General features: G+C 37.1%; 1 protein-coding gene and 1 long non-coding RNA gene across 2 annotated transcripts; one reads left to right on the top strand and one right to left on the bottom strand.

Annotated features, from left to right (window-relative positions):
* The first annotated feature begins 14,493 nt into the window (after nt 1–14,493).
* On the top strand, nt 14,494–22,300 carry FUG1 (Translation initiation factor 2, small GTP-binding protein). The gene is made up of 12 exons (XM_086670368.1): nt 14,494–16,629; nt 16,770–16,802; nt 17,511–17,624; nt 17,781–17,930; nt 18,007–18,105; nt 18,205–18,267; nt 19,336–19,491; nt 19,625–19,690; nt 19,956–20,165; nt 20,673–20,951; nt 21,263–21,451; nt 21,791–22,300. The coding sequence occupies exons 1-12, from the start codon at nt 15,112–15,114 to the stop codon at nt 21,944–21,946; spliced, it is 3,033 nt and encodes a 1,010-aa protein (XP_086526494.1). The 5' UTR covers nt 14,494–15,111; the 3' UTR covers nt 21,947–22,300.
* Nucleotides 14,726–20,220, bottom strand: LOC147548753 (uncharacterized). The gene is made up of 2 exons (XR_015238041.1): nt 18,754–20,220; nt 14,726–18,566 (listed from the first exon to the last, which is right to left on the bottom strand). It is a non-coding gene; the product is annotated as an uncharacterized LOC147548753 (long non-coding RNA).
* Nucleotides 22,301–24,664: the final 2,364 nt, after the last annotated feature.

Genomic DNA, 24,664 nt, shown 5'->3' with positions numbered 1-24,664 from the left:
GGGAAATGGTAAGGTCCGTATTGTTGGTAGGGAACCCCTTAAAAGTCCCTTGATCCTGATTAGCTACTAACAATCTACTAAGACCCTCCATAGCTAAGATAAAGAGGAAAAGGGAAAGGGGGTCTCCTTGTCTAATACCTCTGGTCGGATGAAAAGTGCGCCCGGGATGACCGTTAATCAGCACTGCCATTGAGGAGGTAGTGATGCATGTATTAATCATCCTAATCCAATGTTCTGAGTATCCTAGTTTCCTCATAATGTCAGTTAAGAAATTCCACTCTATTCTATCAAAAACTTTGGACATATCAAGCTTCAATCCAAAGTATCCTGCCGCTCCTTTCATCTTTTTCATGGAATGTATAATTTCCTGACCTATAATAATATTATCTGAAATTTGTCTACCCGGTAGATACGCCGCCTGGACCGGAGTAATAATATCGTTAATAGGTTTTTTGAACCTATCAGCAAGAATTCTAGTGATGATCTTATAGGTAGTATTCAGAAGACTAATAGGCCTGAAATCCGCCGGGGTCTGAGGTGTAGCTGTTTTCGGGATAAGACAGATATGGGTGTGGTTGACTTCACTTGGAAGAGAGGCTGAGAGAAAAAAATTGTGAACCAGTTGGTGAATGTCGGGGTTGACAGTGTCCCAATTAGTTTGAAAGAAAAAAGGAGGGTAACCGTCAGGGCCTGGTGTCGCTTCTATCTTAAGACGCTTAATCGCATTATTGATCTCATATTCATCAGGAATGGCTGTAAGCTTATTATTCTGAAGACTAGATATAGTAGGATGAAAAAGATTTAGAATGTTAGGAGCAGTAATAGTGTGGTCTGAAGTATTAATCTCTAAGAGGTGAGTTGTAAAAATGTCTTGAATATGTTCAGTATTCTCCTGCCAGTCACCATTACTATCTTTAATAGCCCTAATTCTGTTATGTCGATTACGCTGAATGGCCTGAGAATGAAAGAATTTTGTATTCTTATCACCCACCGTAATAAAGTTATTTCTGGATTTTTCTTTCCAGATGTTTTCTTGGTATAGGAACAGTTGTTCAAGCTGCTCATTCAACCTATTAAGCTCCTCTTTATTGCTACAGTTGTTGATTTTCTCTGTAAGGCTCTTAATATTACTATCTATGTTACCGAACACTGTTTTATTCCAAACTGTTAAGTGCTTACTTAACTTTTTTAGCTTCCCTTGGATATCCTGCTGGACACTCCATTTCTCTGCAATGAAATCATGACATTCTGGATGATTCATCCAAGTGCGCATGAATTTAAAGGGTTTAGTCTTACTATAGCTATTATTATTATCAGCCAAAAGAATGGGAAGGTGATCCGAACCCACAGCCTCTAGGTGAGTAATACTGGCCAATGAATAAGTCTGAAGCCAATGAAAGTTCGAGAGAGCTCTATCCAACCTTTCTTGAATCAATTTGACACCAGATTGTTTGTTACTCCATGTGTATGGGCTCCCCTTAAATCCCATATCTGTAAGTTCCAGCTGACTAATGATGGAAAGGATCCTAGCTAAGTGAGAGTTTGTGGCTGAGGAGCCACCTTTTTTCTCCTCTTTATCTAAGACACTATTGAAGTCTCCTATGACCGTCCATGGCATATTCTTGTCAACTTGTAGTTTGATTAGAGTTTTCCACGGTTTCAGTTTATTTTTATGATAGGGACAACCATAAAATCCCGTGACAAAAGTATTAAAATTATTACTAGTATTAATGATATTAGCATGTATCATATTCTGATCAGAGTATAAAATGGTGGTATTTAAATTGTGTTTCCAGAACATAGCTAGGCCTCCCGCTTTATTGCTAAGCTCAACAAAGTGACCATTATAAAATTTTTGAAGCTTTAAGTGTTTATTAATAATATTGGTTCTATTCTTAGTTTCCGCTAGGAAAATTATATCCGGATTATATTTATTAATGAGGTTCAAAAGGTGCTTTTTGGTGAGTAATTGGGCTAACCCCCGCACATTCCAGCTAAGGATAGTGGGGCACTGATTTGGTGGGCTCTGCATAAGGCCCACTTAAATTCAAGCTATACTACTAACGGCCACCCCCTCACTAACCCCGCCTCTGTCCCAAGGAAATAAGAGACAAAAGAGCCCACTAAAGGCCCTCACTACAAACAAGACAGGAAACTAACAAAGGTGCAAATTAAACTTATTAGTGCAAGCTAGCTAATAACTGTTGGATCAACAACAACTAAAACCTAATGGCTATAAAGATACTACACTAATATGCTACAAACAGGAATTGAAAGTTATAATCTAAAGAGTGAAATTAATCTAAGTTAGACACCCAAATGAGATTAAACCACAAAAGTTAAGAGAACTAATAATTAACTATACTTATTCAAGATGTTCTTCATGCATTACAAAGATAATAACATAAAATTAAGAAACTAAAGAGCATCTATCTTATTTTAGATGCTTAGAAACAGAATTCAAAATTATAGCAACAACAACTTAAACTAACAACCGATTAAACTATCACAAAACACCAAGAAATAATCTTCAACCGAGTAAACTAATCTTTATCCCCCTCCTCTCTGGTCTCATTTGCAGAACCAGGAGATGCCATGAGTGTATCAGCAAAGAGATGCCTGCGTCTTTCTTCTGGGCTGTCAATGGACTCCATGGGAGGAGAGAACCAGCTGGGAGGAATGGATGAAGAGTGAAGAGAGGACGATGATGACTGACCAGAATACCACCCCACTTGATTCTCCCTCAAATAAATATCATTCATCTTCTCAAACTCCAAAGCTTTCCTAAGATTAGACTTCCTTCTGACATCCTCTTCGATTTTTACCTCCATGATCATGTCTAGATCTTTCCTCTTTCCTCTCCCTTGAAAGATTTCATGGGGAGGAAGGGGAGTATTCATCATGTCATTAGCAACAGTAGACGTGACCACAGAGAGGGCCCATGTTTCATTGGAGAGGGGAACAGAGGGTTGAGTCTTACTAAAATTACCAAAAGCTTGAGGTTGAGGTAACACACAGGGGGTAATCGGATGCTCCACTATTCTACATTTGTGACAAATCGCTTTAGGAAACTTATAATAACTAAAGTTCACTGGCTTACCTCTGTCAGTGAAGATGGAGTTGAGAGTGGCTAAGAGAGGAGTCCTCACGTCGTACATGAATTGGATTCTGATGGTGGAGTTGGAACCTGAGCTAAAGTTTCTCGGCTGAATCTGGATGATATAACCCATGCAAGAGAAAATAAGTTCTAGGTCTTGCCTATTTTGGATTGAGGACGGCAGACCCGAAAAGCTACACCACATGGGCTCTAGCATGAGTGCTGGAATGATCTCTTTTGGTGGAAACTCCACCTCCTGCATCACTACCAAATAACCCCTTATAATCCAAGGTCTACCTTGGTGAATCTCGTTTAAAACAGTGAGGTTTCTTGGTTTGATTAGGAAATGATTTGGACCCGTAGCAGAGGGGGTTATTCTACATTCCCTAAAGAATCTGGATTGGCCTGAGAGATGTTTTCTAATGAACCCAATTCCATAATCATACCTACAACATAAACGAGCTAAGAAACCAGATGAAATCTCCATGAGTTCCTTATTTTCAGAGGGTTTAGGATAGCATATGGTTAGGTTACCTCCTTCTGAAAGACTGAGTTGAACAGCCATTTTCCTTGTTAAATCTTCTAGGTTCAGATCAGAAGAGTGAGTTGACATGAAAGGGGTGACCAGAAAGAAGAAGACGAAGGTGGAGAATGTCTGTCTACGAACCAGAAAGGACATGCAAGTGGGTAGAAGACAGAAGAGAACTTTAAAGAATATGATGGGTCTCTTCTTTCTTCTCCACTTTGACATCTCTCCTTCTCCTCAGACCACGTGTAATCACAAAGGGTTACATTCGTCTAAAGAAAAGGAAGATCTTCTAGAGATCCTCACCACTTGTAAGAGGAGTGTTAATACCCTCAACCTGTTAATGACCTAGACAGTCATCCAGGTACGGCGCATGCTAGGGGGAGTCGAAAAGTTTACCCGGTTGAAACTCTACTAATTACTCATGTTAGTAAACCAAGAAATTTAAGCCAGATGTAAATTAGATATAAGGTATCGAATCTTACCTAGATCTGCCTGGATATCTTTTCTTTGCTTCTTCCGAAGACTAACAGAGACTCTTGGTCTTCCTCTACTGACCGGTTAATCTCTTAGATTGCTTTGATTACGATGAAAGTGATCTTTATTACCCCTTATCTAAAGTGATTGTGGCTGCTAGCTTCAACGTGTGCTCCTGCTTTTCCTAAAGTGCAGATTAGGGTTTTCAGTGAGGGAGAAAGGAGAGGGATGACTTCGATGTGGCTGACGTCAGCACGGAGTCTCTCTCTCCTCAAAAACCCTTTCCTGGGAAAATTTTCCAAGCACTTGAAATCAGTTTGTGTGTGTGAATGTGATTGTTTATTGAAATGGTCTAGCTTGTTCATGATCGGCAGAAATCACCAATTTACTGCATCAAATACATACAACATAAATAATTTTTTTTTTTTGAGAAATTGACTACGAACTACGTTAGTCATTACAACACATTGATACATTATAAAGATGTGGATAAGCACGATAACTGCCTAAGTTAAACCAAGAAATGAAAGAGGCCTAAAGTCCAACAACTTCAAAGAGGACTAAAGCCCGATAAATTTATCACATTATTTATACCTTTAATAACCCAAGTTCAATAAACCACTGACACTACCTCCTCTAGGCATCAAACCTAGAACTTCCAGGGTTTTGGAGTTTATGACAACACTTTCAACCACCTGGGCGAACAAGTGTTGACATACAACATAAATATGTAATTGGAAATTTGGTCAAATACTGTAATAGTCTCACATCGCTCGCAAGAGTGTCTAGAGACTGGGCTATAAGTGCACGCTCAAGCTTAGTAAGTACCGAGGCCTTTTAGGGGGCTCGTGGTGTCTTAGCCAAGAACAAAACCCCTTACATGTGTCAAAGCAGGGACAATATCGATTACTGTTAAGGCTTGGGGCGTTACAAAGTGGTATCAGAGTCGAGGACGGCTCTTCGCTGAGGGTGGGGGATTGTAATAGTCCCACATCGCTCGCAAGAGTGTCCAGAGACTTGGCTAATAGGTGTACGCTACCGAGGCCTTTTGGGGGGCTTGTGGTGCCTTCGCCAAGAACAAAACTCCGTATCTGTGTGAGGTGATCAAAGCGGGGACAATATCGGTAACTGCTAAGGCTTGGGGCATTACAAATACCCTATAAATTTTTTGTTTTGTAAAAAAATTGCTCAACTTCCTATAGTCTTCAGCTCCCTATGTTTTTTTGTAATTCGCAACAGCTTGCAAGAGGTTTGGAAAAGGTTTGCGACAACTTGGAAGAAATTTGCAACAGCTTGCAAGAGAATTGCAATAATATTTTTGTTAATCACAAAATAAAATAAAAATGTTTTAATTTTTCACGAAACAAAATAGAAATCTTGAGTTTTAACCAAACAAAATATAGGACATGTATTTCTAACTTAAAAAGGTTTAAAATTGGTTCGGCCCAAATTCCTAATATTATGTATGTATACAGTTAAAAATAGGAGTTTTAGCAATTTGAACTAAAATAGTGTTGGTAAAAAATAACAATATTTTGTAATTATTTTTGGGTTAATTTCATTTGGCCCCAATTTGTGACCAACTTATCGTTTTGGTCTCGTACGTGTCCGGCAGTTCAATTTGGCCTCCGGACTTCCTATTGGCCCCCAAACTTTTTCTATCCTCCCAATTCTACCCTTGTAGCATTTCTGTAATTTAATTTGGTTTTTCTTTTTGTCCACCTCACCTTCTTCTACATAAAAAGGTCGTTGGAAAATGTCACATATCGGCGACTTATTCTGGCGACCTTCTTATGTGGAAGAAGGTGAAGTTGAAATTGTTGAGGTGAGGTGGACAAAAAATTTTTTATAAAAATGTCATGAGGGTAGAATTGGGAGGTTAGAAAATGTTTGGGGGCCAAATAGGATGTCTGTGGGCCAAATCGAACTGTCGGACATTCACGAAGACCAAAACGGTGAGTTGGTCACAAATTAGGGGAAAAAATAGAATTAGTTATCAAAATATTTTGACATAAATAAACTTTTCTATTAACAATTTGTACCTCAAATAACAAAGTAACTGAAATTTGATTTATCTCAGTTGTCTCTAATGTGTTTAAAAATAACTTAACGCGATTAAAACTAAGAGGGTGTTTGATTTTTTAGCACTTACAAGTGCTACCACTTACTAAGTGATAATCACTTAGTAAGTGATATCAAATGTAAGTGCTATGGCGTTTGTTTTCTATCACTTCTAAGTGCTTGATTTTTATTTTTATATTAATTCTAAATGTCATAAAAATGAGAAATTGTCTATTTTGACCTTAAAGTATTTACACATTAGCCTTTCATACTAATTCATTATGCTCATGAGTTTGGATACAAGAGAATTACGGTTTATGAGTACTTTGTGTTGAAAATATTAATCTCAAACAATTCAAAATTATGAAGGAGAAATAACTTACGTTGCATGATGGATTTTGGGTGGTTCCGTGATTGATGAAGGAAGAGATGTGAAAAAAAATTAGGAGAAAAACTTAGGTGAAGGATGAGTGAAGAATGAAAAGAGTTATCGCTAAAGTCATAAAAGATTTTTTTTACTTATCAATTGTTTAAGATCTTCTTTTTAGTTATAATTATATTGGTAATTATTATATTCGGTGAGGATAAAAATGTCTTTCTTAGCACTTAGGAAGTAAGTGCAAAAAAATAAGCTCCAAGTTGGAGCTTACTTTTTTGCACTTACTTTGGCACCACTTACAAGTGATATTCACTTATAAGTGAAAAAACAAACGGCCTAAAATTGCCGGCCCACACTTATTAAGTGAAAATCACTTAATAAGTGCAAAAATCAAACACCCTCTAACTTAATACTGTTAAAACCATTTTAACTTCGTTTGTTTGTGACACATTCTTAGTACTTTGAATGTTGAATATTTAACCAAATAGATCAAAATAATATTGAAAATAAGGAAAAAGAAAAACAATAAACATTTCATGACTATTATCAAGGTCAAAACATACAAAGACTTAAAAAACCCTTTTGTCATTTTATGTAACTAATTAAAAAAATTTCTTTAAACTTTAAACCTATATAACTTTTTCTTGAGATCAAATTATTTACTTAGAAAAGGATTTTCATTATCTCACTAACAAGGTCACTTTCAAACCTTTTTTTTCAAAAAAATCCTAGGAAAAAAGGCACCGATGTTTTTTCTAAAAACTGAATTTGTAATATTTCTTTTGCAAACTGAGTTTGCAATTGCAATATTCCAAACTCGGTTTGAGTTTGCGTTTTGCAAACTGAATTTCCACAAGTTTATAGTTGCAAATACGGTTTGCAAACTTAAAAGATTTGGATTTGATTATAGGGTTTCTTTGTAGAAGAAGAAAAATTGAATAAGATCCAAAGGAGACTAAGAAGTAGAAGATCAGAGACGAAGAAGAAAATCTGGAACCAAAAAATTAGAAACCCCGAAAGATATGTGGCTACTCTATGAAATTGAAAAATTCATACTCCAATACTTCTTTCCCTATAGCATTTTTTTTTGAAACCCCGAAACCATATTTTCATTCATAAGTGATACAATCACAAATTTACAGGGATAAAATGTTATTCCTCTCGGCCAGATACTTGAGAGTTACATAAGTAAGTTTGCAAAACTTCGAATGTAAAGTGCCTCATGTATTGAGAGAAAATGACTAGACACTGACGAAAATAAGAAAAAAGAAAGATGAAAGGATCCTAAAGATCACAGATTAAAAGACCCTATAGGTCAACAAAATAACAGGAAAAAACTTAAAGAACCACCGTCGTTGTCGCCAGAAAATCGTCGTCGTCACTGGAAAACCGAGCACCACCAAAAACTTGAATCCTTCTGTTTAGACCTCCATTTCTCCAACTCTGTCTCTCTATATATAACCTATAAGAATAAACTTCAATGAAGAAAACAGTTTATCATTACTCATTATCGTCGTCTTCTTCATCTGATGCTGAAGATCTCGAATCTATTCCTTCCGTTATGTATTGTATTTGGACATCAATAGTCAATCCTTCTTCATCATGAAGTGAGGCGAAACAATTACGATTAAAATCTGATTAATCGAAGTAAAAAAACGTCAATAATGTTAGTACGTCAATAATTTCCTCATCTTTTTCATTAAAAACTTCTTCATCAAATCGGATTAATAGGAAATCAATGGCTTCATAACATGTTAGTCATTACTGGAAGAACAAAGTTATATTGAAAGGAGGGAGGAAAAATCTATGGTGGATAACAACCCGGAAAATCATTTTGAGAAAAGCAATTCTCAATATTGAAGACCCTAGATACTATTAATGGAGGGAAAACAAACTACAACAGAAAGATAAACGGGTTCCGGCGAAGGGATGACCCTTCGTCGGAGGAAAATTCAGATCTGTAACCGGTTAGAGAAATTCTAGAGAGAGAGAGAAAGGAGAGAAAACGGTTCATTTACTAATCAGTATTCTTATCTATCTTCTTGGATAACTTCTTATTATGATTGTAGCAGCATATTGTTATGATAAGAAATTCAAGAGAAATATCTAAAATATGAAGAGGAAGAAACAAACACATTGGCATGATAAAGAAAGCATAAAAAAAAAATCTACAACAACTCTAACATGGTGGCCATTTTCTCGTACACGCCTGCTTTTCCATATGATTTTATCAAGATATTGAATGTCTTTATGTCTGGATTAACTCCCATATGGTGGAATCTTCCAACGATCTTTCCATCCCCTTGATTTTCCCTAAATTTCCATGAGCCCAAATGAAAGAGTTTAGTGTGAAAACATCAAGCAAGCATCCTCTTGAGCATATGGTTGAGAGAGTCCCCCGATAAATCGAAAATCTCTGCCTTACCATGTTCGTCAATTATAATATATGTCACACACTACTATACCCAATTCTGAAATATGACATCTCATTAAGAACACATAAATCTCATTGGGCTTACATATTTGTTCCTTCATTTTGAAGAACATATCAGTTTCACAAAAGCATCTATTGATAAAAACGTCATAAGAGGGTGGGTATTGCCATAATAAACTAACCTATGAACTCGTCTTCGAGGCTTCAAGCAATGGATTTAGAGAGAGAAAGTGTAATCAATTAAGAAAGGTGTCACAATGATGGAAGATCAATAGTGATTGAAGAAAATCGCAACAGCCAGTTCACCCAATCTAAAGAGAAAATCCTAGCTTCTTGTTTCTCCCAATCGAAGAAGAATGGAAAAAGAATAAAAAAGAACTAAATCTTTTTGGGCTCTTTAAGAGAGAAAGTGGGTTTTAGTGAGTAAGGGTATTTGGAAAAGGAAAAAAATATAACCTGATTTCATTTAACCTATAGTATTTTGGCAATTTTTAGTTAATTGAAATTTTTTTTTGTCTTTTTTGTTATTATGGATAATTTCTTGGGTGATGCTATAGGCAATGTCCAAAGTTGTTTAAGCAATCTCGCTAAAGGCAATCCCTAGTTTGGTTTAAGACAATGTGTGTTGAAGAGACAACACCTCAACTATTGTTTGACCTAACAACCCCAACTGCCGCAGGTCGGCACTGGCGCGCAACCTGGACTGATTTTTTTCTTTCTCTCTCTTCTTCCTTCCTTCTTCATCTTATCCTTCCTTCTCTTTTTTCTCCTTCCTTTATTCTTCTTCTTCCCTCGCATCTCTCTCTTCTCTCTCTATAGTCATCGTACGGTCTGGTTTACTAGACGACTTTACCCTGTCTTTAAGTCCTTCCCTTTTATCAACTCTTCTTCTCCTCAAGCCCTATTCTTCTTACCAAAACCTATGGTTTCAAGCACAACCCATATTCTCTTCCGCTCTCCAAGTGATGATATGGATGGAATTTTAACCACCCAAGTTTCTCAAACTGATAAAGAGCAGCAATTTGAAGAAACTGGATTTCTTGGTAAGCCTTCACCAATGCCCATAACCAATACTTCTGTTACATAGGTAGTTTCTGAGCTGAAAAAACAGTAAAAGATTTAGCTTTATAGCCATTTTTCAAGTTTTGTAAACCCAAAGATGATCCTTAGAAGAAACTTAACAAGAGAACGAATAAGAACTTTTACAAGAACGGTTTATGGAAGAGGATAAGAGAGAGTAAGAAGAACTGAAAGAGGGTTATTAATGAAGACGACAAGGTAAAGTAACCCAGATCCAGATAAAGGTCTGGTAAACCAAACCGCTGATGAAAGGTGGTCATCCCCTTAGCCGACAATAGAAAGAGATGAAGAAGAAGGAGGAGGAGGAGGAGGAGGAGGAGGAGGAGGAGAAAACTTTTACCAATCTAGCCGACGACTTTTTTCGGGTGGGTGAACTTACCCCTCAAAGATAGCATTGTCTTTAACCAAACATCGTCATAAGGAATTAACCAAGTAAAACTTGCAAAACACATTGCCTTTAACAATAAAGGGCATTCCCTATAAGATCTCTATAATTTTTTTTACCAAAACAACCATTTTCAATTAAATGTTCTCTACGATTAAATAGACAATAACTTTCGCCCCCAATTTTCACATATGCTCATTTTGAATTTTGAGCGGTTAACCTATTCAACTTACTAATAATGACCACATCAGATAACACAACCAAGTAAGAGAATATATTTTTTTTTTCATTAGTTTATGTACGATCAAGAAATTGAGTATTTTAATTATATTACTGTTTCTTTGTAAAAGTCCACTATAAATTCTCCTTTATATTTACTGACGACACATATATTTAGGACCAAGAATGTTTTGTTTAACGTTCATTTATGTAAATATATGACTACTTTGACGACACATATCAGATAACAATACTTTGAAACTATTACTAAATCAAAATTTTAAGTTGTTAATGTGGTTCTATCTAGTCGACATTAAATGTTCGCCCATTAAAATTTTTAATCTTTATTTTGGATTTGGACTACGAAAATAGATAAACAAATCAAGGTATATTGGTTTTAATTTATTAACCTAATTTAATGTACAACCTACTTAATCAGAGTTCCAAGCTTGTCACTTGTATGGTGTTTCTACGAATATCTATGTCTCTATTGGATATTTGGATCAAAGAATATTGAAAAGATTATAGCATAGAATGAAGAGAGATTTATGAAAATTGAATGAAAAAAGCTTATTTTCCAAATGACACCCTAGTTTATGACCAGCTTCCCGCCTAGCCCTCGAAAATGCTTAGATGACTCCCTTTTTGTCGTTACTGTCAAAAGTTTGTTAAAGTCGTATATTTTCTCACAAAATTACCCATCTATGTCGTCAGACACGTATTTTCAAACCGCGTCACCCAAGGGATTAATTTTGCAGACGTCATCACGTCGCATCTTCCCCACATGCGTTGTTTCTCGATTAGACACGTAATCCTTTTCCCATCCCTAAAACTGATCATCCGCCTTTTCATATTTTCTCAAATTTTTTTACTCTCTCTCTAACTCTTCCTTCATCTGATATTCTTTTGATCTAATTTATTTCTAAGTTTCCCTAAATTTCTTCCGTGGATGGCGACGATTATCATTATCTTGTAGAAGATCTGATAGAGATTCAAGTTCACTATGGTGGGTTTTGGCAGCATGAAACAGATTTGCTTCATTTTTATAACGCACAGTATATTGGTTTAGATGTAATCATATTCCAAAATATTGGTGTTCCTCTCACGAAGGAGTGGACATACTTGAAGTTCCTTGACGGAACATGCAGGGGGTTTAAGTTGTCGGAGGAAAATATTGTGCTCCATTTGTGGGAAATTATTCAAAGTGAGGGATGATTTGATCTAGTTTCAGACGATGCAACGTTAAATCAGGTGTTTCTGGAGACTAGAACTTACAGAAAGGGAAGGGGTATCTCCATTTTTTTCTTGTGGTTGAACATCTAGAAGTCCCCCCTCCCCCCCCCCCTCACACTAGTTATGTATCTTGAATGGTCCAAAAATAAGAGGTTCAAGAAGTTGGGTGGTCTAGGGTTGATGGAACGACGGGTCTTACGAAGGATGAGGAAATAGAAGAGAGAATGTATATAAAAAAGAAAACGTTGAGCGGAGTAGAAGAAAGAGGACGAAAACGTCTCATTATTATTGATTCTGATCACGAGAATGAACAGAAAAGAGTTGATGAAGGTGTCGGTTATGTTATGGGTGACCATGAATTTGGTGGTGATAGTGTTGTGGGTGAGTGCGCATCTGGTGGTGGTTGAATGTGATGGAAGAGGCGGTGGTGCGCGGAGTTGGAAGAGATGCCACAATTAGTGGACCAAACAAATATGTCACATGTAGAGGATCAATTGAGAAATAGTGTTGCAGAATCTTCAAGGGGCAAATTAAAGTTGATTCATCTTTTGAAAGGCCTCAAACAACAATATCAATCATTCATTGAGAGGCCTCAGACAACAACATTAATTCTTCTTTGGAAAGGCCTCAAACAACAATATTAATTCATTGAGATGCGTATTAGATACTTATGCTCAATGTTCGGGACAGAAAATAAATTTTACAAAATCAACAATTCATATGAATTCCAACTGTGACGAAGAGAAAAAGGAGAAGGTGAAAAACTTGTTAGGAGCGAAGGAAATGGAGGACAACGATGTTTATTCGGGGCACTTTCTTTTAAGGCCGAAGTACAAAATATCATCATATGATTCTTTTTGTGTGAAAAAAGTGGAGAATAAATTATCAGGATGGAAGAAAAGTTCTTTATCCCATGCAGGTAGGACCATACGTTTGAAGAGTGAATTATTTAGTATTCCTATATAATTTTTTATCGACAAATTGGTACCAAAGGGGGGCGATGCAAAAACTTGAAAGATGTCAAATAAAAATTTTGGTGGGGACGCAACATCGAGAAGTCGAAGATGCACTACATAAATTGGGAAAAATTACAAGCAAATCAGAAGGATGGAAGATTGGGAACACGAAAGTTAAAATTTGTTAATCGAGCACTAATAGGAAAATTAGTGTAGAGATTCGAAAATGAATCCAATGCACTTGATTACTTAAGGCTAAATGTCTTAAACATCCTAACTTATAGCTTTTTATTTATAAGTCGAATATTCCTTCCACGACTACTTGGAAGAACATACTTGAGTTAAGAGAAGAAGTGAAAAAAGGGTTATGTTATCTTATTGGTAATGGAAGAAGGGTTAAAATTTGGGAGGACCCTTGGATCCCGACTTTAAGAGGTTTTAAGCCTATTAGAACCAACAATGAAGAAGAGGTGAACCAGTTGATTTTTGTAAATGAGTTGATTGATGATATGGGTACATAGAGGAAAGAATTGATAGAAACTACCTTTTATTTTAAAGAAGCAAAAGAAATTCTAAAGATTAATCTCCCGACAAGAAGTATAGAAGATAAAATCATTTGGATTCACACGCCTAAGGCTGGATTTACAAGCAAGTCGGTTCACACAACAATGGTGAAGGATAAACCATCTACTTCATTTAGGATCAAGCTTCCATATTCCCTTGCATGGAAATCAGTTAGGTATATTTTCAGAAAAATGTCGGATGGCGAAAGAAATTTGGATTTACTCGCCATTGGAGATTAGAATGGAAGGAAGTCATGACTTCATTGATATTTTATGTGGTTGGTTTCCAAGTAATGAAGATGAAAAAGTATTGAGCTACGAATATGTACCATGTGGTATCTATGGAAGACGAGGAACAAATTCAACTTCGGGGATCAATACAATAGTAGCCGAGAAATAATAATGGAAGCTCAGAAATTAAACGAATAATTCGAACGGACAGACAAAAAAGAAGCTGGTAGAAATTTGGTTGAAGGAATAAGCAGTACTCGGTGGGAATCGCCAGACAGAGAAGATCTAAAAATAAACTTCGACGCAGGGTTTCTAGAGGGAGAGGCAAAGCTCGCTGCTGTTTGTAGAAACTTTAAAGGGGACTTTGTCATAGCTATGGTGCAATCGGCATTTGCATGTTTAGCCTTAGAAGCAGAGACAAAGGCAGCTGGATTGGCTCTACAGTTAACAAAGAACCTCAATCAATATAACATCACCATTGAAGGAGATGCTCTGATTGTTATTAAAGCATGTCCAGAACCAGAAGAAGAGATATCTTGGAAGATTCGATCTTTAATAACAGATATAAAAGAAGTGTCACATACAATATCAAATTGTAGTTTTTCTTACTGTTCTAGAAGTGCGAATGAGGTCGCACATCTATTAGCTCATTAAAAGTTTGGGAATAATTATGAGACGCCAATTGAATCAGTCGTAACTCTTGAATGTATTGCAAGTCAGTAGGACACAGATAAATCCAACATTTCTTTGATCAATTATAATTAACAAATCAAGGCTATGCCTATTTTCATCAAAAATACTAATAATAATAATAATAATAATAATAATAATAATTGACCAAAGGAAATCTTTGCCCCCAAAATTTGGAAAAAGAAAGGAAGGGAAAATGGAAGGAAAAAAAAGGTAAGAAGCGGAAAAACAAAAATATTTGCAAAAGGGGTAAAGAGAAGAAAACAATCGAAAATCTTATCCCGTAAATTTTGACAAGAGGGGAAACAGCCACACAGCCTTCAGCCTCCTCCTAAAACAATTCTTACGAAAGCTTTATCATCACCACCACCCCCTCAACCTTATAAAACTCTCATTTCTCTCTCTCTCTAAACTTCTTAAAGGTTCTGCATTTCTTAATCTTACCCAGTTTTGGAAATCAGAATCACAATATCCCTCAGGTAATATTTATCCTCCCCTAACCAGTTCTCTCTAGAAACTTTATCTCATTGTGAACGTTCTAAGTTAGTTCATTTTATCCTTGATACAATACAACTAGGGTTTCTGTTTCTAGCATTGAATCAAAACCACTTTTATTTATTCTCTTTATTAGTTAATTCTGGGTTCTGGGTTGTTTTTGTTCTCAGTTTAATAGTTAGAATTTCTACTTTAAAGATTGAATTGTGTATGGGTGTTGGATTGTAGTTGAGGTTCAGTAGTTATTGCTAATAGCTGTTCATGCTGATTCAAAGATTTTAAATTATGGCTTCTATGGCTTCCCTAGCGAGTTTGGGAAGTGTAAGACCAAGTTCTTCTTGCTATTTTGAAGGTTCTTCGCCACTAATTCGAAGATTTTCTTTAGTTAAAGGTGTTAGTTTTGTTAATTGTCCAAATGGACAGAAATGGAATTGTGCATCGGTTTGCAAATGTATGGTTACGACAAATATTATAGCAGAACAGGGAAATTCAGTTTCTCTTGAATCTGCATTTAAAGAGATTAAAGATGAGGATCCCAATCTTATCCTCAAGCCATCTCCTAAGCCTGTTTTAAAACCTCAGCCCAGAGTCGAGCCCATACTAAATTCTGGAAGTAAGAACTCTGTTACATGGACACCGAAGAAAGTTAGTGGGGACTCGGATGAGAAATCCGCGAATCTAGAGGAAAGAAATAAAGTGATAGAATCACTTGGAGAGGTGTTGGAGAAAGCAGAGAAACTTGAGACCACTACACCTGGGAGATGGGAAAGGAACAGCGCTCCTGGGAGCAGTGGTAAACCTGCAGCTGGAACAAGTTCTAGCCCAAGAGTAGGTGGGCCCGTGAATTCAGTGACTAATCGGAAGTCGAAGACTTTGAAGAGTGTGTGGCGAAAAGGGAATCCAGTTGCTAGTGTCCAAAGAGTTATTAAGGAATCTCCTAAGATCACTACAACTGAGAAGGAAGTCCAGACTGAGAAGGCAGTGAATGGGGAAGTTCAATCTGAGGTCCCTCTTAAATCTCTTGAGCCTCCTCTGAGAGCTCAACCAATGTTACAAGCGAAACCGGCTGTTGCTCTTCCTCCACCCGTAATAAAGAAACCGGTTATCCTAAAGGACATTGGTGCAGCTCCTCGACCACAGATTGCCTCTGAGGAGAAAAGTACTGGTTCCAAAACCCGAGAGCGGAAGCCAATCTTGATTGACAAGTTTGCATCAAAGAAACCAATTGTTGATCCCCTAATTGCTCAGGCGGTTTTAGCACCTCCTAAACCTGGGAAAAATCCTGCTTCTTCCAAGATTAAAGATGAACAACGCAGGAGATCTGGTGCTGCTGCTGGTTCCAGGAGGCGCTTTAATAATGCTGAGATTCCTGATGATGAGACTTCAGACCTTAATGTATCTATTCCAGGTGCTGGTAGGAAAGGAAGAAAATGGAGTAAAGCAAGTCGAAAGGCCGCTCGGCTCCGGGCAGCAGCTGATGCAGCTCCAGTAAAAGTAGAAATTCTAGAGGTGGAGCCAGAAGGAATGCTGACAGAGGAGTTGGCGTACAACTTAGCTATCAGCGAGGGTGAAATTCTTGGATACCTCTACGAGAAGGGAATTAAGCCGGATGGGGTACAGAAATTGGACAGAGACATAGTCAAGATGGTATGTAAAGAGTACGAAGTTGAGGTTATAGATGCTGCTCATGTTGGAATCGAAGAGAGAGCAAGAAAAAAAGAAATTTTTGATGAGGCAGACTTAGGAAAACTAGAAAGTAGGCCTCCTATTCTTACTATAATGGGTCATGTGGATCATGGGAAAGTAAGTACTACAATATCCTTCTCTTTCTTTTTCTTCCTTGGGACCTTTTCTCCTTCGCGTCAATGCTTCTAGTAATAGAAAAACTGCATTTACTTGTTCCCGATTTTGCTAATATGTGCTTCATGTTCTTCATTTAACAGACTACCCTTCTGGATTATATTCGTAAGAGCAAGGTGAGATGACGTCTGTTGGAATTTCTACATTAATCTATGTTTTAACATTTGTTGCGTAGAGTTTATACTGCAGATGTCATGTAGGGATAGTTTCTTCAAGCCACGGCACTCATGCTTTATCTGAGAAAGGTTTAAAATAATAGTTAGAGGCTTAGAGCGTGAGTGCCTCAATGCTGAAGGATGCTTTTTAGTATTGAGGCATGCATATCTTTGTGTTTTTTAGAAGATTCAGAACTTACAAAGTGCTTTTCTAAAACCTCGCAACAGAACTTCAATTACTTCTTTGTGTTTGCTTGTTTCTTAAATTCTTGCAAGTTATTATTATTATTTTAGCAGGTAACAAACTATACGCTTTATATGTATTTGAAGTTTTTCTAATAGATCAATGTTTTTTTTTACTTCCATAAGAGGCTAAAAAAAGTTACTGAACGATGCTTCTAAGTTATACAGAGTAAGTTATATTTGTAGGCGATTGATTGTCTGACATAATTTCACCCGTCTAAAGAATGTTAATAGATCATTTCATTAGAAATCTGATGAATTGCTCACTTCAATCTCAAACTACAACTATCACTCATTATCATGGTCGGTATTTGTCGAGACCCTGCATGACACTCTCATTACGGTTTTTTGTTTCAAGAATTCTGTTTTATGTTGGCTCTGACCAGGCATAGCATAACTAATATGTGGGTTTTTGTTATGGCATAGGTAACTGCATCTGAAGCAGGTGGGATTACACAAGGAATCGGAGCATATAAGGTGCTCGTACCTGTTGATGGCAATCTTCAACCATGTGTTTTCCTTGATACACCTGGCCATGAGGTAGAATCTGCAGTCTTTTTAGATGTTCTTACTTTAGGTCTGACTGCAACTTCTATCTGTATTATGTCCCTCTTACAGACCACTTAGAATTTTCCTAATTCACACTATTAGTTATTCTTGATTGTTTGTAATATAATTCTTGTATCGCTCCTGTAGGCATTTGGTGCAATGAGAGCACGTGGTGCAAGGGTGACTGACATTGCTATAATTGTGGTGGCTGCTGACGATGGGGTCCGTCCTCAAACAAGTGAGGCCATAGCTCATGCTAAAGCAGCTGGGGTTCCAATTGTTGTTGCAATCAATAAGGTATATTCACTATATTAATCTTATTTAATAGTCACTTCAATGCGTCAACTTATCCTGTTGCTTTCTGTTTTTTCAGATAGATAAGGATGGAGCGAATGCCGAAAGAGTCATGCAAGAGCTTTCTTCAATTGGTCTAATGCCAGAAGATTGGGGTGGTGATGTCCCAATGGTTCCGGTATTTAATTCGTCAAACCTATAGTTGTCTATATATTATTGTTTGATGCTTTAGACATGGAAGCTGATATGTGAATTTGTAAATCATTTCCTCCATCAGATCAGTGCTCTCAAAGGGAAGAATGTGGATGATTTGTTGGAAACAGTGATGCTTGTGGCCGAGGTAAATCCATATCCATTGTTCCTTTCTTCTCAGTCGAGATTGACGTTGATTATTTATGTTGTGAAGCAGCCTTAGAGTCTAACCCTTCTTTGCTGTCTTAGATTGCAATTAGACATGAAAGCAGAGATTTAATGTGAGAAATATACTCCTAATGGGAGATGGGTCGTTGTCTCTCGAAAAAACAATCACGTGAATGAGAGTCTTTGTTCTCTAACAAGTAACAACCCTATCAAATACATGGAAAGTTCTACTATTAGTGTTTTTTCGTTATTTCCAACAAAAAGGGCAACATACACAACCTGGTCACTACATTGTCTATTCAGTCCTTTGCTTTTGTGACTTGTTTTGCATATCTGAGCTGAGATTTTAGAATTCATTGAAGAAGATAACATAATTTACTATGTGTAAGATATTTTTCAATAAAGTAGTTTCCTTTACATTAGTGTTTTTTCATTTTTTCCAACAAAAAGGGCAATCATACACAACCTCGTCACTACATTGTCTATTCAGTCCTTTACTTTTGTGACTTGTTTTGCATATCTGAGCTGAGATTTTAGAATCCATTATTCCATTGAAGAAGATAACATAATTTACTATGTGTAAGATATTTTTCAATAAAGTAGTTTTCTTCCCAACTCTGTGCATGACTGTTATAGATACTAATACAAAATCAGATATTTTTATTCAATTATATACACATACGCGCAGGACTACATTTTCCCTCGTGGAAATTGTCAGTGTGCTTTTCAGAATAATCTTGTCTAGTAGACACAAAAGAATCATTATCCTCACCAGTTGGTTCATTTGAGATGTCAAATGTTGCAATGTTCTTCTCAGAATATCATGGCTTGTAGATATATATATGTGTGTGTGTGTGTGTGTGTGTGTGTGTGTGTGTGTGTGTGTGTGTGTGTGTGTGTGTGTGTGTGTGTGTATTTCTTAGATTGATTCATAGTAAAACTATAATGTATATTCTGTCCAAGACCCGAGAACTCTTTGACATATATAATGTTTTCTAATCATCCAGTCTACGAATATACTGATCTTCAATGTGATTGTCAATTACAGTTGCAAGAGTTGAAAGCTAACCCTCACAGAAATGCCAAGGGCACGGTAATTGAGGGGGGTCTTCATAAATCAAAAGGGCCTGTAGCTACGCTTATTGTACAAAATGGCACCCTAAAACAAGGGGATGTGCTAGTTTGTGGTGAAGCATTTGGAAAGGTTTGTTATGGTGGTCGAGAGTACTTCTTTAAGTTTAACACAAATTTCTGTTCTTTTCTTTTTTACAACTAATACTTCAGTTCTACTGTAATTGATTATTAATTAGTCCTTTTGATGTGCTGACTATTATCAGGCAAGAGCCTTGTTTGATGACAGTGGAGCTCGGGTTGCTGAAGCAGCTCCTTCCACTGCTGTACAGGTCTGTTGTCAATTTCCCTGGTTTGTCTTTCATGCAAGATTCTCATATTTCTCTGGTTATATTATGGAGCAATAGTGGCAGTACACAATTTTCATGAATCTGTACAAATAACATGAAATTTATCAATTGCCTCTGTTTGTGCTTCTCTTGATAGAAATGGATAAATGATAATTATAAAATTGTCACAAAAAAAGAGAAGACGTTTTTGTGTTTGGAGCTCAGGTTTTATTATGGATATCTGCTGATGCCATAACTACTGGAACAGGTGCTTGGCTTGAGTAATGTTCCCATTGCTGGTGATGAATTTGAGGTTGTCGACTCGCTTGATACTGCCCGTGAAAGGGCACAGGCACGTGCAGAGTCATTACGAGATGAAAGGATATCCTTGAAGGCTGGGGATGGCATGGTCACCCTTTCTAACTTAGCTGGATCAGATTTGCACCAGCTGAATATTGTTATGAAAGTTGATGTACAGGTATTGCTAAAAACTTATAAAATCCAAAATAACAAAAAAAAGAAAAGAAAAAAAAACATGATGTCAGGGCAAGGAGGAAATTACCTCTATAACATAACAGAAAGATCACAATCTCTGCCTGAAGGAGATACATTACATAAAACGTACTGAAAAAAGTTTCACTTGTTCAGAAATCAAGGAATCTAACCTTGAAATCTTCAAAGCATTTCGATAACGTGGAAGCAATACTCAGTAGCACTAATAAGACGGACCAGAAATGATTTTATTCTGGTAACCAAATGAAAGAAAAACTGAAATTTGGGACCATGATTGCGCAAGGTCAATTAGTGGAACACATGATTAGATTACACAATTATCAACTTTGGTGCATATCCACTAGGATAATGCGATTGTTGTGGCCTTCAAGGCTGGAAATTTTTCAAAGCGGAACTTTTTCGTGCTTATTGTATTAATCTTCTATAAGTGATCTATTTTTTTTTTCCTAAACTAATTTTGCGTCACTATTAGGGATCCATTGAAGCCATCAGACAAGCCCTTCAAGTGCTCCCACAAGAAAATGTAACTTTGAAGTTTCTCCTGCAAGCAACAGGGGATATAAGTGCAAGTGATGTTGATCTTGCTATTGCTGCTGGTAAAGCTATTATAGTTGGATTCAATGTCAAAGTACCAGGTTCCGTTAAGAGCCATGCAGAAAACAAAGGTGTTGAGATTCGACTTTACAAAGTCATCTACGAGCTCATTGACGATATAAGAAAAGCAATGGAAGGACTTTTAGATACCGTCGAGGTAAACTAATTATAATATCTATTGTTTTATTATAGTCCAACCAAGATATCCTCTAAATTTAGAATTGGACCAGTTGAGGGGTAGTACTCTCTACTTTTAAGCAACATTGTGTCTTCTTTTATCTGAATTCTGAAATCTATTAGATGTGAGCCATGAGAATGCTTATTATTGGCCTGAATTTCAGTATAGATATGTCTTAGGTTTTACCTCTTGCTTCATTGGCCTTCACCACGGGTTCATACATGTGATCCACTGTCAGAAACATAGATAGATACACATGTCTGAACTTTATCAGTTCTAATCATTTACAGGACCAAGTACCAATTGGAGCAGCAGAAGTCAGGGCAGTGTTCAGCAGTGGTAGCGGTCGTGTTGCTGGATGCATGGTAACGGAAGGAAAAGTAGTGAAAGGCTGTGGAATTCGGGTATTACGAAATGGAAAAACAGTCTATCTAGGTGTTGTTGATTCATTGAGAAGGGTTAAGGAAGCTGTGAAAGAGGTGTGCTTCAAAATCTCAACCAATACAAGTAACCTATAAATATTGCAATTTATTATCAAATTATCTGTTCTTAGTTCTTATAATATTGCAGTTGATCTGAATTTGGTTCAGTATTTAGTTACTACCTAATTTGATATCCAAATTTCGAGCATCTTCCACGTAACAGTCATCTTTTAGACTAGAAGTTTTAATTTTTTTTTATTAAGGGTACATAAAATACGATTTACTAACTGGTTGATTTAAATTTATGGACTAGTTATATATATAATTTATTCGATCTAGCATATCAAACATCTCTGTTATGTTTCCAACTGAGCATTTTTTTCTCATTATGAGCAGGTTAATTCTGGACTAGAGTGTGGTATTGGGGTGGATGATTATATTGATTGGGAGGAAGGAGATGCTATTGAAGCCTTCAACTCCGTTCAGAAACAGAGGACTCTTGAAGAGGCATCTTCTTCCATGGCTGCTACACTAGCAGGAGGAGGATTCTAGGTTTGAAGCACTGATTTTCGAAACAAGCCTTGACAGGAACATATGATTGTCAGATGGAAATATTTTGACCTTCCTAACTTTAGGATACCACTATTCTCACCTCTTGTTTCCGAAAGTTCATCAGGTACACGGGATCTTCAGTTCGTGGTTATATTCCAAATAGTTGAGTTTCAGAGGATCACAGTTATGGTTATCCGGTTAATTCTTGTATGCAAATGATGTATATAGACTGTCTGAGATGACATCTTCTTGTTGTAAAGAATGAAACATTGATTACAAGACTGGAAAATCAATCTCAAAACCCACTTGTAATAGGTAAGATAAAATGGAACTATTGAGAAAGCATTCTTCTAATATCTTGATGAATCATGGTGGCGGCTTTGGTGCATCCTGGAAGTCTCTGGGAAATAAAGATTTTGGTCAAATTATATTTGAGGAAGGGGCATCTTTAGTTTAGATTCAAAAATTGACTTTTTTCTTTTTGCCCCCTAATTTTGATCTCCTCATGCCTTTCTCTTGGGTTGCTCTCTCTTTCTCATTGTCTCTGTGGCATTATCTGTCTCTCTTCTCTCCCTCTCTCCCTTTGGTTTTTTTCTCACAGTCTTATTGTCTCTCTCTGTCTCTCCCTTTCGTTTTTTCTCACAGTCTTATTGTCTCTCTCACTCTCTCTCTTACTGTCTGGCACTCTCTCTCTTAATGTCTCTCTTTCACTCTCTCTATCTCTCTTTCACTCTCTCTATCTCTCTTTCACTCTCTCCATCTCTCTTTCGCTCACTCTATCTCACTGTCTATCTCTCTCCCTTCCTCTCTTTCTCTTTCCCACATACAGTTCTCGGTGTTGTCACTGTCTCTCTCGCCTTCTCTCACAGCCTTTCTTTTTATGTCGATCTTTCGCTCTCTCTCTCTCTCTCTCCCTCTCTCTCCCTCTCTCTCTCACGTAGTTTCAACTGCTCTGTCTCTCTCATTGTATCTCACTATCTTTCTCTCTCTGTTTTACTATCGATTTCTTTCTCATTGTTTTTTTCTCTCTTGTTCTTTCTCTTACTATCTCGTTCTCTCTCTCTCTCTCTATATGTTATTGTCTCTCTCTTATTGCCTTTCTCTTTCTGTCCCACTCTCTTGCTTTATTTCTCTCCCACCCTTTCTCTCTCTTACACACACAGTTCCTTCGCCAGAACCATACCTCGAGGAGGGTTTTTTCCAAAACCATCAATCCTTTATTCCCGAAGTTTTTATTCCCTATCGTCAATCTATTGTTGTTTACCATTTCTTCTATTTACCACAAAGGTAGATTTGTAAGTCATGAAAACATAATATGCAATTCAACATATAGAAGGACTCTTGTCATGTTGATGTTCAAACATAGTTTTCGAAATTTTGGCCCGACGTTTAGGGTTTTAGAGGCACGAAGAGAAAGAAGTAACCCAAATTTCTAACCAACGCAAAGTCGGGCAAGTGGTTATGATCCTTGATAAAGCCCCATTGGTGTGTTGAGATCCGGGGGCTCTGGTAGCCTTTGAAGCAAGTTCGGTAAACTCTTCCGGGTAAAAAAAGGGGAATTGTTAAAGTCACTAGTATATATATACGAGTCAAAGAAGAGATTTGAATATTTACTTATTAACAGTTAAAATTGTAGGATTTATTATGAACTTCCAATGTGGGACTATATATCAACCCTCAACAAACTTGATTTCCTTTAGTACTGGTCACTTACAAGTAAAAAATTTATTGCAAGGTCTATAAATTAGTAGGAGACAGAGAACCAACATGAAGTTGGGTTAGATGCTCGGTTGCTAAAGCATGAAATGGTATTAAAGTGCTTGTGCCTTATTATCAATGCTTAGCTCGATGCCTGAACCCGACATACCCGAGCCTCTTAACGGGTATGGGTGGCAAGTCCCTAGTCTACTCAATCCGCTCGAGCCTGAATTAATTTTATCCGTTGGCGTTGTTGGATTATGGTGTTGGTAGCGGAATTTCAGAAATCTAGTATGTCTAACACAAGAAATAATGATCTCATACATAAGCTAATAATGAACTAAGAGTTAGAGATTACCCCATTTAATACTATGTTATCCATATGAGAGTTGATACGAACATCGCTTAATCTTGTATAGAGTCTCGGGTATCTGGCTAGGTTGTGTTCCCCAAGGAGTCATCTGCTACCTTTTGCCCCTGGTGTAGAATGATTCACGCCCTTTAGTCTAGGAGTTGAATCCACTTTTTCAGACCATTATTTCTTGAGTCGTCTAAAATTTGTGCGTGATGGATGGTGTTGCTTTCCAGCTATTTTTGTCCCCTAGTTGATTTTCACAGAACCATCGTCCTCTGGTGCCAAAGTAACTTTTGAGGCAAAATTTTGGAATGTTGGAATGTTAGAGATACACCTGTGGTGAAACAGTCGTCTGGGTAAGATACTCTAACCTGTAAGAAATTCGAGCCATAAGATAGTTAGTGGGGTAGCCACCAACACTCTGATGCGCCACTGACTCTCCGATGCTTAGTCAGTAAGTTTAAATGTAATTAAAATTTAGAGTTTAGAAATAGTATAACTTTAAATGAGTTGCGATCAAACTTTATTGATGGTGAGTCCATCTTTAGTTTACATTTATATGCAGCCTGTCCTACTACTCTAGTTATCAAGTAAGGTCATTCCCAAGTGGGTGCTAATTTTACAGCTCCAATTTGTATAGTGTTTTGGAACACTTTTCAAAGTAT

The sequence above is a fragment of the Eschscholzia californica genome, unplaced genomic scaffold, assembly GCF_041429995.1.
Source record: "Eschscholzia californica isolate CP2 unplaced genomic scaffold, dmEscCali1.0.p SCAF_3, whole genome shotgun sequence".
Taxonomy (NCBI): domain Eukaryota; kingdom Viridiplantae; phylum Streptophyta; class Magnoliopsida; order Ranunculales; family Papaveraceae; genus Eschscholzia; species Eschscholzia californica.
Note: the sequence above shows the minus strand (reverse complement) of the source record. Positions and strands in the feature narration are given on the sequence as shown.